Below are 15838 nucleotides of genomic sequence, written 5' to 3' on the forward strand. Positions count from 1 at the left end.
GGATAGGGCGGGATGGTCCCCAGGCCGTGGGGTGACCCGTGAGCATCACTGCACCCACGGCTTCTGCTGTACCTGTCGGGAGGGGATCAAGCCTCAGCCTCAGCAGAGACACCCAAATACCTTGGGGGGTGAAAGAAGAGAGGGAGGAAGAGGGTTGTGTTGGTCTGTTTAATCCTGAGGTTCTGTTAATCAGTGGACTGATTGTCACTTTTTTAAAATCCGTATCCTGGAACTTTGCAACTCTGTGGGAATCTTAGCTAGTCTCAAATGAAAGGCAAACAGGAACCCCCACCACCAAACCGTGCGCCCTTAGCCTGCCAGGCTGCACCAAGAAGCTGGGGGAGGAGAAAAAAAGAGAGTGAATACTTTTCTGTTTCACCTCACAGCTGGAAGCCCAGCCTCTTCCCAGCGGGTGTAACCCGAGGGGGCCCGGGGGCGAGCACGGAGAGGCGCCGGTGGAAGCAGAGCGAGGGCGCTGGGGATGCGCCGGGGATACGCTGGGGATGCGCCGGGGATGCGCTGGGGATGCGCCGGGGATGCGCTGGGGATGCGCCGGGGATGCGCCGGGGATGCGCCGGGGATGCGCCGGGGATGCGCCGGGGATGCGCTGGGGCTCCCTGCGCTCCGTGGGGCGGAGGATGGAGGCTCGGCTGTCCCCGGGCAGTGCCGGGCGCTGGGGATGCGCTAGGGATGCGCTGGGGATGCGCTGGGGCTCCCTGCGCTCCGCGGGGCGGAGGATGGAGGCTCGGCTGTCCCTGGGCGGTGCCGGGCGATGCCGGGCGCTGGGGATGCTCTGGGGATGCGCTGGGGATGCGCTGGGGCTCCCTGCGCTCCGCGGGGCGGAGGATGCAGGCTCGGCTGTCCCTGGGTGCTGGGGATGCTCTGGGGCTCCCTGCGCTCCGCGGGGCGGAGGATGCAGGCTCGGCTGTCCCCGGGCGGTGCCGGGCGCTGGGGATGCGCTGGGGCTCCCTGCGCTCCGCGGGGCGGAGGATGCAGGCTCGGCTGTCCCCGGGCGGTGCCCTCGCCCCGGCCCGCCCCGCACACCTCGGCCCGCCCCCGGCGAGCTGCGGGCGGCGGCGGGGCCGCTCCGTGCCCGCACAGGTGACACCGCGGCCCCGCCCGGTCCCTGCCCGGGGGCTCCACCGTGTCGCCGAGGGCAGGCCAGGGACCTGCGGCACCCCTGGGCTGTGCCCGGCCCGCCCACGAAGGAAACGCGGGGGAAAAACACGCGTTGGGCTCTGCTAGCACCGCGGCGGGTCGGTGAGAGGCGCGTTCAGTGCGTGTTTGTGACCCGCCCCCCGAGACAGCTCGGGAACACGCTTGAGGAGACGGGGCTAATCTAACATGACCCCTCTGCGTCGTTTACAGGTGCCAAACTGAATTTATTAGCTCTGCCTCAACAACCTGCGCAGCTGCAAACACGGTATTTTTACAGGATTCTAGTTGTTGGGATGCGGCAGCGCATGCTGGCAGAAATAGCATTATTTGAGTTTGCACGAGGTGGATGAAGTAGTCACAGAAAATATTTTTAAAGTGTTGGATGTTGGCTGTAGTTATTTTAGTTTGTCTCCAGTGTACTCAGTCAGCAACTTCTGTTATGTATTTGCTGAGTATTGTTCACTAATTTAATGGCTTTCTTGTGGTGTGGGCAGATAGTTTTGTGTAAATTTTAAATAATTTTGCCTACAGCAGTTTTCAGTGGATAATGGTGGAATGTATTTATTTTAACCCAGGCATTCTTTCTCCTAACTTATCGGCTATCTTTATTCCTACTCAGGCCTTATCACAGAGGTATTTATTTATAATCCTTTCTTTGCAGGCATAATACTCTCCACAGAAAGGGAGGCCGAATAACGTGCACATGCCGAGTACTGGAGGGGAGGCTGAAGGACATCCTGTTTTGTTTCAGCAGTGTTGTTATTCTTTGGGGCGAAATGAAGAATTTGATTTTGTTTTGGAAACACTCATATTTCTGATGCAACTGAACTTCAGTAACCTTTTTGCAGTACAGATTTCAACAAATTATTTTTTCTCTCTTGGACAAAGATGCAGAACTTCTCGGTGGTAGAAAGTCTTGGTAATACAGACATACTACATTGTGAGCCTCCAAAAGACCTGGCAGCTGAGGCAGGTGGCGTGTCTCTCCATGAAAGTGGCTGTAACTGGAATGAAAGAACAAGCAATGAAGAAATATTTAATCTTGGAACAACGCAGCAAAGCCTCCCTGTAATGAACAGCGAAGGAAGAAGTTGTGAGGCGTTTTCTGAGAGCAGCTTTAGTACCTCGGAACCCAGCGGTTCCTGGGGTGATTTTGAAGGCTTCAGGGAGTCTTTAGACAAATCAGAGAGATTCAGTCATAACCTTGAAGTTTTAGTGAAGTCAGCAAAAAGGTGGGGAGCCGACCCGGAGCTCGGCGGCGGAGGCTGTGGCGTTTCTGCTGCCCACGCGTGTGCTGAGCCATCATCTCTGTGCCCTGGGATGCAGGAGGCTGCTCTGGCTGAGGTACGTGTTCACAGCAAGGCAAGGAGCAGAAAGGTTTGTGTTGTGCTTCCAACACCTCCGGATTTGTGTCTGGCTTCTCTCTAGAGCGTAGAGCTGCACATGCAGAGAAACTGTGCAGCTACTTCGCTGCTACCTCAAGTGGAACAAAAGCAACTTCTTTACAGTGTTTGACAAAGACTTAAGCTGTCCTGCTGGAGAGCTTTAAAGAATGTAATGCACTATTTTGCCTCTAGGCACTAGGAATAAATAGGCAGATAGGTAAGTAAGCACGTAGGCACCATGAACCTTGCCCTGAAGGACATGAAGTGTAACATTTAGACAAGAAAGAGAGTAAGAAACAACAAATCAGGAAGGAGGACAGAAATTCTGTGAGTTGCCAGCAAACTTATTGAAGTAAACTCATGTGCCATTGAGTTAGAAATTGGCAAAACCGATGTCTTTTGTTATTTAGTATACTCTCTGGATAATATCAACATTTGTCTGGAATTTTAGTGTGATGGTGACACACAAGACACTAGTAGAAATAATATAATTCATTTTTAGCACAGGATATAACATTTTCTCTTACAGTGTTAGAGCTAAAATTCTGAGTAAATAATGTAATGAATTCTTATCAGCACAAAAAAAAAAAAAAAAAGGGATCAGGTAAAGAGTTATACATTTCTGGGACAAATGTGCTTCCATGTGGACCAAACATGCATCAGCAGAGAGAAGGAAAGTAACAAAAGGGCAGAAAGAATGTAGAAATACAGAACAAAATCCACTTGTTCTTACTGCTTTCCTCCTAAATGACAACATTTGAAAGAAGAGAACAATCAGCTAAGACTTCCATGGGGTTAATCTTTAGCAGTAATAACTTACTGCTTGTAGTCTGTTGGGTGAGTTTTACTATGTGTAGGGAACTGAGACTTTTCTGGAGACAGAAATTCTTGCCCTTTGCCTAGGAATTTTACTTGTTGCAGAGGTATTGCTAGTAAAAGCACAAAGATGCAGGTGGGAAAAGCTACTCATACTGATTGAATGTAGATACACAAAATACCTGGTTATTGGTGTGCACAAACAAAGAATTCAAATGTTTTGTAATGCTGGAAGTGGCGGACAAGAAGTCTTCTGTTGGAGAAAGAGAATGTTGTAATGACTGAAGCTGAAATGGGATATAGCAGGTTGCTTGGTTTCTTTCCAAAAGCAGTAGATCTTAATCTTACTGAAGCCTTTTCTTTATTTTGCATTTGTTAAAGGCAGAAGGAAATGCCCAGTACGAGTTAAATGAGTTAACCATGCTTAGAGTTTCAAGTTGTCTTTTCTCATCTCAAGGTAGATCCACAGAGCTGCTAGATATTCCTTGGAATGTAGAATATATGTGTAGCTTGTCCTTTAACCCTTTGCTTTTTGCATTGTTAATTTGAGATCATAAAATCTTTGCAGTCTGGCTTCTGTATGATCAATAGAAAAAAGGTCAGGTGGGTTGGAAGAGACCTCTAGAAATCATCTCAGGTCAGAGGTTTGACCTGAGATTTATTTATTTATTGCTTCAATTAATTAAATGACATCAACTGGGATCAGAATCATGTGTTTTAAGATGGAAACAATCATTAATTTCCTTGCACTAGCTGGGTATTTTGCCTACATGATTGAGCACTTTGAGGATTTTTCATGTTCTCTTTAAACACTGGCCTTCGAGAGAGAGACTGGTGCATGTGTTTAAGCCATGGGGTATTTTGATATAATAGGATACAGAGGATTTATTCAGAAAGTACTGATGTGAACCTTGTACACTGATTTTTTTATAATTAGTAGAAAGCCACAGGATAAATGGAAATATACCCAAACTTTGTTTCAGAAACACTCACTGAAATAGACAGTAATAAAGGTAATAAAAAAATCTCTCAATCTGTCTTGGCTGAACTATAAGTCAGTGACTTGTATGTGTTGGAGCAGCACCAAGGCTCTTAGGAGATGCTGCAGCTGAGGCAGAGCTCTGCTTCCCAAGTTACTCCCTGGGGCTGTAACTTCCCCCATCCCAAAGCCAAGAGCAGCTGCCTGGCTTTTCCTTGACTTCCATCCCACTTCAGTTTTGGTGCCTACCTGGAAATTGTTTTTTCTTTCCTTGACTATGTATGCTTTAGCAAGTGTTACTTCACAGAGTTCTGATTCTCGAGCATCCCTCAGGATCCTCCATGTTGTATCCCTGTTGAAATAATTTACAAATTGGTTGAAAGTACTGTGACACTTTGGGCAAGATTCAAAGGAATTTACCCGGGAGTCTTTGAGTGTCCCAGCAGTGAATCACCAGGACAGGATTTTAGCAAGGCCCTGCTTCAGGAGGGAGCAGCATGGGGCACAAATTCTGTTTCTTGAAGCATGGTCAGGAGTGCAGAAGCCTTCTACCAGCTCTCTTGATTTTGCCCAGTTCTCCTTAGATATTCTCTCATTATTCACCCCACCTGTCTGAGTTCAGTAATGAGACTGTGGAAATATTTCAGCTGTTTGAATTACAATTAAATGAAACTATAGAAGTATGCAGTATCCATGCTTAGGGTTTTCAGACTAAATTGTTGATTGCTGGGCAAAAAGCCCAAACTGACTGGTTCAATTTTTGAGTTTTCACAGTGTTGCTGCTCCTGCATTGCAGTCCCTGGGCAGGGTGGCAAAGTCAATTAATTTGCTTTTATTTGGAAAACTGCAGTAATTCATTCCTTGAAGGAATAAAAGGATACAGCTTCTGAACCAGATGGCATGCCCCTAGGATAGGATGTAAATTATGCATGATTTTCCTTGTATATGTATTTCTCAGTTGTCAGATAACCCTACTTACTAGTGGTAACTTCCACTGGGCCTGTGTGGATCCCTTCTGTGCTGTGGTCAGTCTTCCAAACCTCCTGCTCATCATTGCTTCAGGAGGAACAAAGATTTAAATCTGGCTCTGATTTTTCACATAGGCTGGAAAAAGTTTGGTGCAAATGCAGGGATACAGAAACATCCTCACCCCGTCTTTTTTGCAGACTTGCACAGTGCAAGTATTTCTTGGTAACTGTAGCATTTGGCAGGTGTGTTACATTTGAATTAGGAGTGTTTGAATGCTGAGCTAGCAAAACAAGCTGTTGAACTGATACATCAGATTTGACCTGGACTGAATTAGCTGAGCAGAAGGAGGAGACCCAAGTGTTAAATATGCAAGTCTGTAACTGAGAAGCAGGGAAGTTAGATTCATCAAAAACTCTGGGACTCTTGCTTCCTCTAATTCCTCTAATTCAAAATACTCAAAACACTGAAATATGAGCTAATTGCCTCTGCTATTAATATTAAATTCTAAAAACAATAAAACAATCTCTAGAATTATTGTAATCTTTGGACTAGGTCTTTCATTAACTATGGGCATGGCTTGTATGATGTATGTAATAAAAAAATCTTTTTTCCTAGGAAGACCACAGCTATGTGGAGATATTTAAGTTGGGCTTTCCAGAAGTCTTTGTACCACAATCCAAGGAGTGCATAAGAAGCTTAGAGCAAGTTCTTGATGCAAATAATGAAGATGTTTGGATTCCTGAACTTTTGAAGAATCAACTTTGGTAATGAGTTTAGATTAACAGTTTAAAAAAAAAAAAAAAAAAGGAAAGAAAAGGTTCCTCATCAATTACACTGTTTCATAATTTAGAAATCAGTTGTGCACTTAAAAACCTTTTAATACTATGCCTTTCAGTGTACAGATCTTACCAGTTTTGTAGCACGTTGTTAAAGGAAATGGATGGTGGTTTAGCCATTGGAAAACAATGAAGGGAATATATCAAAATTACAAATTCCTGCTTAGGGTTTTTCCTGCTGTTGGTGTGCCTCCTTATGACTAAGCCTCTGGAATGCCAGAACCCAACAGGCAGCCTGTTCTTCCTGTTTGCTTGTCCTTTCTTTACAGCACATCCCACTTATTTCTTCATCATTGGAAGCTGCTGCTTCTGCTAACAACTTGCTTTTTTTCCCTCCCCCCTCAGTTTTCCCAGTTGGTAACTTCTTCTCATGTTTAACTAGATGTGCTTCAGAACCTGTGGTGCATCTGGCTTCTTTCCTGGGTTATGTTAATAGCAATTAGTGTAATTAACTAAGCTTTTTCTTGCAACAGCTGGAACACTTCTAGCTCTGTTTCATGTTTTTTAGGGATGAGCAGCTTCAGAGCAGTTACTGAACAGCGTTGCAGTTATTTTTTCATAATTGGAGGCTTTGTGTCTAGAATTCAGTGTCAGAACCTACTTGAGGAATGTCCTAAGACTCAGAAGACATGTAGGTAAAACTTTTAATGTGGGCACCTTTCAGCCAAGTTCCCTGCATATGTGTTATATTTTAATCAGCATCAAACTTGTGGAGAAATATAATTGTAAAGGGGACGGCACTATTACAGCAGAGTGCCAGGTAAAACCAAAAATTTCCTGATCTACTGTGATGAGTAACTAAGGTAATGACAACTGCAAAACTCGGTAAAGCCCAAGTGAATTTTAAGTGTGATCAATGCAGTGTCAGAATCCAAAGCGCCATGTCAAGGGAGCTCTCTCGCACCTTTGGCTTGTTTTGTAGGACAGGGCTGCAGGGCTGAGTGTGACCTATGGGATGGAGAAAGACTTGAGAGACAGAAAAGGCAAAGTGCAGAACTAACAGGGCTGAACTCTGCCCACATTTCACAGAAACAAGTGAACACTGCGAGCTGCTGGCAGAAGCAGCCTCTGAGATGTGCTCCTAATGCCCTTCTTATCTGAGGAGCACAGACACTTCTGTGTCACCCTGTTCTTTCAAAAGTTTTAAAGTTCTTCTGAAAGTTTTCTATACCTCTGATGTTTACATATTTCTATTGGAGTTTCTCACACATTGTCATGTAAATAATGATTGTTTTACATTCTTCTTTGTGGGAGGAGAGAATTGATGAACTGTTAAGTTTGACCAGTGTGGATGGAGGGGTGAAAATTTCATCCTCCAATCCACTGCCACTTTTAGAATTCTATATATTACAAGGTCAGAAATGAAGTTCCCTCCTTTTACTTCCTTTTACTCTTTTAATCTTAGAAGTATACATAAGTTATTTTTGGTCATAAATGACACTTCTGCTGACTCATTGCTTCCACTAATTGTCATGCCAGCTCATTATTGCATTGGGCTGGTAGTTTGGACAAGTGTAGAAAGAGTTTTAAGACAAGTTTCTTGTTAAATCAAGGTTAGTATACAGCTGTATGCAGTGAAAATAACTATTGCATATGTTCACTGGAAACCTCAGCTGAAAACCTGAAAAGTGTGTTTTGTTTCCTAGCATGGATTCTGGAAAGGTATGGAGAGCACTCAGAGATTTTGATGATGCCCCCAGCTCAAGACATCCCTGGAGTAAATCTCATTGCCAAGAAATACTCTTGAGGGTTCTCGGAGTAGATGCAAATCAAAAGGTAATTGAACAATGGTTTTCCAATCTGCCAGCAGATACACTGGCTTGGGAATCTGATCTTCTGTAAGCTGTACATGCAGATGCATGCGGGACTAGATCTGGGTGAGTCACAAGGTTGTTGTTTTTTTTTTTTAACAGGGAGCCTTTAAGACAATAGCTTAGTGTTTTCTCATCTTCATGTGTAACTATGAAATTGTGCAGGATCACACTTTAATTGTCCTTACAGTGGAGTCTGCCTGACACAGTTCCCTGTTGTTAGGTGGTGCACCCAGCTTTGGTAGAGATGGAGAAGTAGCTTTCAGGTGGTAGAGATGGAGAACCAGCTCCCTGGTGTGTGTGCAGTAGGATTGTTTACTTTTTTTGCTCAGAGTGCATGAAAACTGCTAGCCTCTAACATCTATATTCACTTTCTGTTAAGTGAAAATCAGATCTGAATCAGAGGCTGTTACAGTAATTACAGGGTGATTTTACTGTGAAGAAACTGAAAGTGTGTTCAACTTCCCCTTTCCTCACATTATTCCTCTGTCTGTTTCTTGTAAGGCTTGAGGGAGAATATGTTCCAAATTGGATTGAAACCAAACCAGCAGTGTTGAAAGATCTCAAATAGAAATGTCTCTGTTTAACAATCTCTTGTTTTGAGAAGGTACACGTGTCAGGGATGGTTTAGAATTCAGTTATTTAGCTGGGATTAATTAGTCACATGTAATTTGCAGAAGTAACTATTTCAACAGATTATTTGAATGCTGAAACATGGGGTTGGCAAGGTAATGATTTTAGGGGTTTATTTGACTTTTCATGCAAGTTATATGCAAACAGAAGGATGGTGCTGAAGGTAAAAATCTATTTTGCACTTGAAAAAGTCACTTTGTAGAAGTGTAATTTAGCAGAGAAAGAATCAGACACATTTATCTAACATAACTAAACTCCCATTCTGTTCCATTCTTGCCCCCAGCATTAAATCAATGTCCATGCAGCTTAAACTTACATCATTACTTCTTATCTACTGGAAAACTGTATTGCTTTTAGCAAATCTGATTAAGAGGCATTTCTCAGCAATGCCTTGGTGCTAATTAAGGGCAATGCTAATTGGAAATTATTTTTTTAATTAAAAATGGGTTTTTATTAATTGAAGTCACAGATTGATATGTGTAGCTGATGCCTTGAGGGGCTACCTGGAACAGAGGCTAGACAGAGTTAGAGAATAAAGTAGGTATTTATTAAAATGCTTTCAAAGGATACTCCTTGGGCAGTGCAAAGCCTTGCACTGGCTACACCCAAGATGGACAATAGTCACCAGTTTTCTCAGACAGGTATAAGTTTGCATATCAGATGTTAATTGTATAATTATAGCTTCAGGTGATGAAGTCACGTTCCCCAGGTTTGATTCTCTCCCCAGTTTACTTTTATTTATACTTTTTGGGCCTGTGGCTGTGTTGACCTTGGTTCTGAGGCCTAAAAGGATTGTTGAGTCTGACCAAAATGTGAAGAAGGCTAACTAGCATTCTATACAGAGTTCAGAGTTGTACACTAATGTAGTACAGAATCTGAAAAATACAAAAGCTGAAATGTAAGGCATCATTTATAGAACTGGTTCTGCCATTAAATTGTTTTAATGCAAAGGGAGACACATGATAAAACACAGCTTCAGAAAGTAAAATTTAGTTGTTATTTGAGGGCAACTTCTCTTTATGTTGTATGCATTGAAATCAGAGAGAAATGCATCAATAAATTAATAAATAAAATGTAAATTATGTTTTTTTTAGGACGTTTCAGAAAACCAAGCTGATATTTTTGAAGAATCAAATGTCAAAGATGATGAGGACTTTAGATTTGATGGATTCAGTGTTAATGACTGCAAAACACTGATCCAGACCAAGGTAAGGGTTGCTCTGGAAGGGAGCACTTCAGAGAGCCACGGAGTGTATTCAGCATCTTCCTCCCTGCTGTTCTCATGTACTGGCTCTCATGCACATGTTCTCATGGAATGGCTTGGTGCTGGTACAACTTTTGCATGTGGAGTTGGTTTTTGGTCTTTTAAAACTCTCTGACTGCTTCAGCAAAGATACCTTGGCACTGGTTTGTTTCTTGTTGTAGCAATGCAAGTTGGAAGGAAAATTGTGTCATTCTCCATTGCTGTGAAACCCCTCAGTCACCTCACTCTGGTTTTTAGCAAGGTATTTTGGAGGAATAGACTTAAACCCAAAGTCCCTTCCTCAGTGCAGAATAAAACTGAGCAGCTGTTGTCACTGTAGAGACAGATAGTTTGAGGCACACTTTCATTGCTCTGTTTTGTTCTATTTCATGGCTTTTACAGTGAAGGTGTATAAATGTTTTGGGAACCTTTACATAAGAGATGATAGGCTGGAAAATTCAGAAATATAACTTAAAAAGACTGTCCAGCTTATTCCTTCATAACTCAGTTCTGCTTTCTTCAGTGAGTATGTGATGGAGGGATCACAGTGGCTGAATCACACTGTAAATGTGTAAAATACAGGAACAGGGTTTAGACAAAGGAGAAGTGGTTTGAAGTAGACAAAAAAAGAATAAAAGAAAAAAGAATTGTGGTAAAAATTAAGGTAGAAGGACAATATTTTTGGGGGGATAGCCTCATAAGGGAAAGAACAAATCCTGCAGCTTGATATCTCAAAGAAAAATTAATTAAAAGACATAGGTTGCTATTTCTAATTTAAAGTAAGTAAAATCTTACAATAGGATGTTTTCCATTTATCTTCATATTTATGTTTTTTTCCATGTAAACAATTTAAAATTAATTTTTAAAATACTATTTTAATGAAAATTTATAAAAATTAGGTTGGCATATGCAAAGTGATTAACCTCCTATAGGATGGAAAAAATTAACTAAGTTTTCCTTTTTCACTCAGCTTTCTGTGCCACCGGACTCCAGACATGGTCACCTTTTCACCTGTAACCTCTTTTTGAAGACCACATCATCAAATGAAAACACACAGTATATAACAATCCCAAGGAAGAAACAGATTTTTTCTACACACAACCTAAAAATGAAATTTTTCAGTAGTGATGTTTGTTGAACTAAATGCAATTTTCAGCCTTTTTTTTTTCCTTCTTTTGGACGGATTGCAGTTTATCTTAATTTTGTTACTGACTTGGTACTACAGACCACAGACATTGTTTAGGAAGGTGATGTAATGCTGTATATGAGGGACCTAAGGCCACGTTATTTGAAGACATTTCTCCTGTTTAGTTGTTAAGTCAAATTTTGTAATTTTGCCATGCTAAGTTTTGCTGCAGAGTTGTGTCTCTTACAGTAAATGCTGCAGCTGCAACCACGCTTCAAGATAACTCTGGTGGACTCTCCTGAACTGCTGACCTTTCAGACCTTAATGCCTTTTGGATCAAAACCCTTTTTCCCTGCCAAAATCCCACAAGTCTCAGGTGTGTTGTAAGGTGCCTTGTCACCATCTCTCCTCATTCTTGCTCCAGTTTGGATCAGCTTAGACCTGTGGCTTTGCCACTGCTGGGTGTGATGAGAAGAGCCTTTCTTCATTTGGGGACTTTCAGTGGGGTTTAGAAGAATAAAAGTGGTTTAATTTCTGTCTGGTAAAGCCTGCTGGGGTGAAGCAGCAAAATGCTTCATTCTGGGATTGATTTCTGGCTGAAATAAATCACCTTGTTGAAGCTGATTGTCACAGGACACGTTGGGTTCATTCAGCCACGCTTACTCCACGCTTACCCTGCTCGTATAAGCTCAGCAGTGTTGCAGTTCAGGACTTGAATAATGGTGTAAATTCCTGCCCTTTTCAAATTTTATGGCAACTATTGACTGTTGCCCATCTTCCTGAATGCCTGAGTGCCGCAGGGGATGCACTTCACTGTCACTCAGGAGAATCCGTGCTGGTTCCCTGCCAACTGCAACAGCTTTATTTATTCATTGGCAGTAACTTTTACACAAGTTACTGATCTATTTCCTGCTCTGGCCATTCTGAATATGAAAATTGTATATGGCTTTTTGTTTTAAAGAGTTGCTAAGCATGGCAACTGATATTTTATGTGTTGAAAGCAGCGAACAAAGTTAGGTGTTCCGAAACTAAGTCAGTTAATTATTTAATTAGTTAAACACATCAGTTAATGATGTGCATATTCTGTTCTTAGAATTAAGAATACTATAAAGCACTGGCAGACTTCAACCCTTAATCTAGTAAACTATTCAGCAGTGACATAACAGTTGTTGCAATAATTTCGGTAATGCTGATGATACCTCAGTGTTCTTAGCATGGGATGAACTCTGTCCTGCTTACTCAGTAGATGGAACAGGGCATTTGGAAAAATGTTCTTTTAAAGTGGCTCTGCAGCTTCCCTGGCCCTGGAGGGAGTCCTACAATGCCAAACTAGAAACTTCATCTGTATACAAGAACAGGATTAACTTTTTCAGTTAACCTAGATTTGAATAAATTTTCAGTTTCCCTTATATTCTTTCAGAGCTCATAAACATGTATTAAATAGGTTGTAGTCATAAGCTCACAAAATGTTAAATTGTCATTAAATGGTGAATGAACAGCTGAGGTTAGTAATAAACATTATTAAAATCAATTATAAGATTAAAATCCCATTTTTATGTTTCCAGACAAGCAGAGGCCTGCAGAGGGGCTTAAGGGGGCAACTGATAGTGTGTGTAACATTCACTGATACACCAGACCCTCTTTTCCTCTGGGCTTTCAACTTTGCCTTTGCTTTTGTGAGCACTGGATGAATGTATGGAAAAATGTGTTGCGCTGTTACCCTGGGAGAAGGACGAATACGTCATCTTTCCCTCACATTAGCAGGTTTTACAGCCCTGTCCAAGGTACAGAATGGAAAGAAAAAAGGGTTCAGCCCTTGTGATTCAGCAGGGAAATGAACTACTGGAGTTCAAAGGTGATGGGCTCCACCTTCCAGGTCTTTCTCTTTTGGACAGGTGCTTTGGGCCACCTGAGCCCTCACTACCCGTAAGGCTGCGTCAGATAAATGAGGGACCTTGTAACTCCCATTTCCAACCTGAGATGAACAAATTCACCATTCCAGGGGAAAAGACTAGCAAAATTGGAGCAGCAAGATAATTCAATTCAGCTCCAAGGCTGGGCAGTTCTGGTAACCCTCCAGCCCCCGTGGAAATTTGGACACAACCGGCACATTTGGGGTACCCACAAAGACAAAACCAGACTCTCTCAACCGACAAAAGATCAGGGGACAAACCATAGGGACATTTTCAGGCATATTTTGTAGCAACGAATGAATTTAGAATTCAGCCTCGCCTCCCGTGGTTATCGTGGGAGCTGTGACACGTTCTGCACGAGCAGCGGCCGCTCTTGCCGTGAGCCACTTCCGCGCTCCGCTGTCCCTGGCCGCCAGCCCGGGGTGCCAGCACCGCCGTGTCCCCACGGCCGCTCCAGAGGCACCCCGAGCCTGAGCTCTGGGAGTGGCACGCTGAGGAAATATCACTCTGTACTCAACAGTTTAAAGATACAAATTTCACCGTTTCTTAGTTCAGCTGTGAAATCCTGAGTTTTGGTGAACTGACCGTGTTGCTGTACTCGGCGTTTGCGGAAAGCAAATACTGCAGACTTCTGACATTTGTTTAGGGTTTTGAAAAGGTGACAGTGAGAGCAAGGCAGGAGATCTGCACAGCAGCACGAGGCAGGAATGCCTCTTTCTTCTGCTGGGATTAGAGGGAAAATAGACCCACAGAACAAAGTTTTACAAAGTTCCAATCAGCAGGGTGACTACTGAAATGCTTCCTTTGTGGAAGGAATGCTGTAAATGTTCTTCAGACAAAACCCCCTCAAACCAACTTCATTGTGAAAGACTGAAAAATTTTCAATGCATATTCTAAAATGTAGAATTTCATTAATAATAATAATTTTAAAAATAGTCAAAGAGGGGGGACAGTCAAGGATTTCTAACCATACTATAAGCCCCCCATTGGTTGCATATGCAGAAGCTGGAGTAAAAAACAAAAAAAATAAATTTTGTAAATTTTTTTTTTTTTTCAAAATGCAAGGTCATTGCAGGATTTAAAAGCACTCTGGTGGTTTTTAATTATGAAGATCAGCTTTAATAGTTTAAAAAATGGGACTTCCTGGAGTATGCCTGCTCCAGTTAAGACAGCAAAGGGAATTGGGCTGCCAACTGAGCTACCTGCAAATTAATTGTGAACCCCCAAATTTCCCTGTGGATCAAAGTTTAACTTTCCAGATCCACTCTGGAAGATTCAAAAGAGAAAAAGTTTTTGCTCCTTCTACTGAAATATGTCTGAGAACCTCCTATATTACCTCCCACAGCACAGCTTGGATGCCAGAGCACAGCCAGCCTGGCTTAGTGCTCTGCTGGGTGGGATAAGCAGGCCCTGATGAGGAAAAAATGTATGGAATGAAGTTGCAACATTTTTAGCTTTTTTAGTCGAGGCAAGATGCCTGTGAATGCTGGGCAAATCCTGAAATGCCAAAAATCCTCCAGCTTCCCCAAACCTACTTTATTAACACTTCTACATACACTTCTGCATCTTCAGAGCTCAGTGCCTCACTTCTAACATTGAACAGCTCAAAATTCGTTTTGCCACTAATTTATAACTCATCTTCCTCACAGAACTAATGGATAGGTTATTTAACTTTGTGTATTTTACTGTAGCTTGTGCTGGAAAATTACTCTTCTAAAGTGTCCCTTCCAGCACACAGATTGCAGAGCTGGACAGAGCACCCAGCCCTCCCCAGGCAGCTGTTTGCAGCAGCGCTGCACTGAGCTGTGCTGCTCTGAATGCTTTTAAGTTCAGATCTTTCAGCGTGGCTAAAACCGATTCAAGTGTATGAAAGCCTACACCACTGAAAGCTTCAAAAATATTTTCTTAAAACACTGAAGTGCAGCACACCCTGGAAAGGCAGTGTTTTCTGCTGCCACAGGCACAGGCTCAGCTCCGTGCTGCAGCTTCCTCAGGAACGAGTCACTCCAAGAGCTGATGGCAGGGGGGTCACACCACCGGGTTTCTGTGCAGTTCCCAGACCTGTGCTTTTCACACTGTGGTCAGCAGGTTCCATGACAAAGGGAAATCTGTAAGCAGCAGCCAGTGCAGTCTCATCAGTGAAAGTTATGCATCAATCTAGATTATATGTTTTTTCCCCTTAAAGTGGAGGGAACTTGATGTAATTCTTAAAATGGCACATAAAGAGGCTTGTTTCTATTTAAATGCCTAAAAATGAGGGTAAGTGGCAATTCTGCCTCCATTCAAACCTTAAAAGTTCATTGAAGAAGAGTTAGGATCTTATTTTAGAGGTCTACAACAGGAAGAGGATGAAAGCCTCTAAAGCTGAAGGTTTTATTTGTACAAGCAGCCTTTTGCTAGCCCAGAGTGGCAGGGCTTTGGTCCAGCCTGACAAGCACACAGGTCTGAAAAGTCACTGCTATGTGCGTCAAGGACACTCGTGACACTTGCTTTGAGGCACAGCAGCCCCTGAAGGGACACTGAGAACTGCAGGGGCTGGGAGCAGCTCACGGAGCACTGGAGACAAAGCCCAGAGGACACAGCTCAATGCCAAATTCCTGTGGCACCTGCTCCCAACAGGAATCCCCCCTCCCCACCGGCTGGAAAAACGCCCTGTGGGCCACCCCTGCTCTGGTTACAAAGGGGATGTGAGGGTGCAGTGCTTTTCAGTGAAAACTCAGCCAGAGCAAAGCTGCAGCTTGCGTAGCTGAAGTAGAGAAAACCTGTGGATTGTGGTAAATGAGTGTAACATTATTAGAAGATTCCAAATTCCAGACTCAGGCTCCCAGGGCTGGGAGGATGAGATGCTGTGTAAGAAAACAAGCACTAAACAATGGAGCAGCAAACACCATGAAGACCCCCAGACCTTCTTATTACTAATAGTCTGAATTATTACTGTTAGAGGCATAAGTGCCCAGGAATTTCAGTGT

General features: G+C 43.0%; 1 protein-coding gene across 4 annotated transcripts; it reads left to right on the forward strand.

Moving 5' to 3' along the window:
* Window positions 1-1041: 1041 nt before the first annotated feature.
* CLBA1 (clathrin binding box of aftiphilin containing 1) lies at window positions 1042-11580 on the forward strand. Of its 4 annotated transcripts, none has more exons than XM_085580859.1 (6): window positions 1042-1423; window positions 1820-2502; window positions 5923-6071; window positions 7790-7919; window positions 9682-9795; window positions 10801-11580. In XM_085580859.1, the coding sequence occupies exons 2-6, from the start codon at window positions 2047-2049 to the stop codon at window positions 10966-10968; spliced, it is 1017 nt and encodes a 338-aa protein (XP_085436985.1). In that variant the 5' UTR covers window positions 1042-1423; window positions 1820-2046; the 3' UTR covers window positions 10969-11580. The 4 variants fall into 4 exon arrangements, with proteins under 4 accessions (XP_085436985.1, XP_021410168.3, XP_085436988.1 ...); XM_021554493.4 differs by having other exon boundaries at window positions 1042-1368; XM_085580862.1 differs by having other exon boundaries at window positions 1042-1260.
* Window positions 11581-15838: the final 4258 nt, after the last annotated feature.

Source organism: Lonchura striata, chromosome 5 (genome assembly GCF_050655825.1).
Source record: "Lonchura striata isolate lonStrDom1 chromosome 5, ASM5065582v1, whole genome shotgun sequence".
Lineage (NCBI taxonomy): Eukaryota > Metazoa > Chordata > Aves > Passeriformes > Estrildidae > Lonchura > Lonchura striata.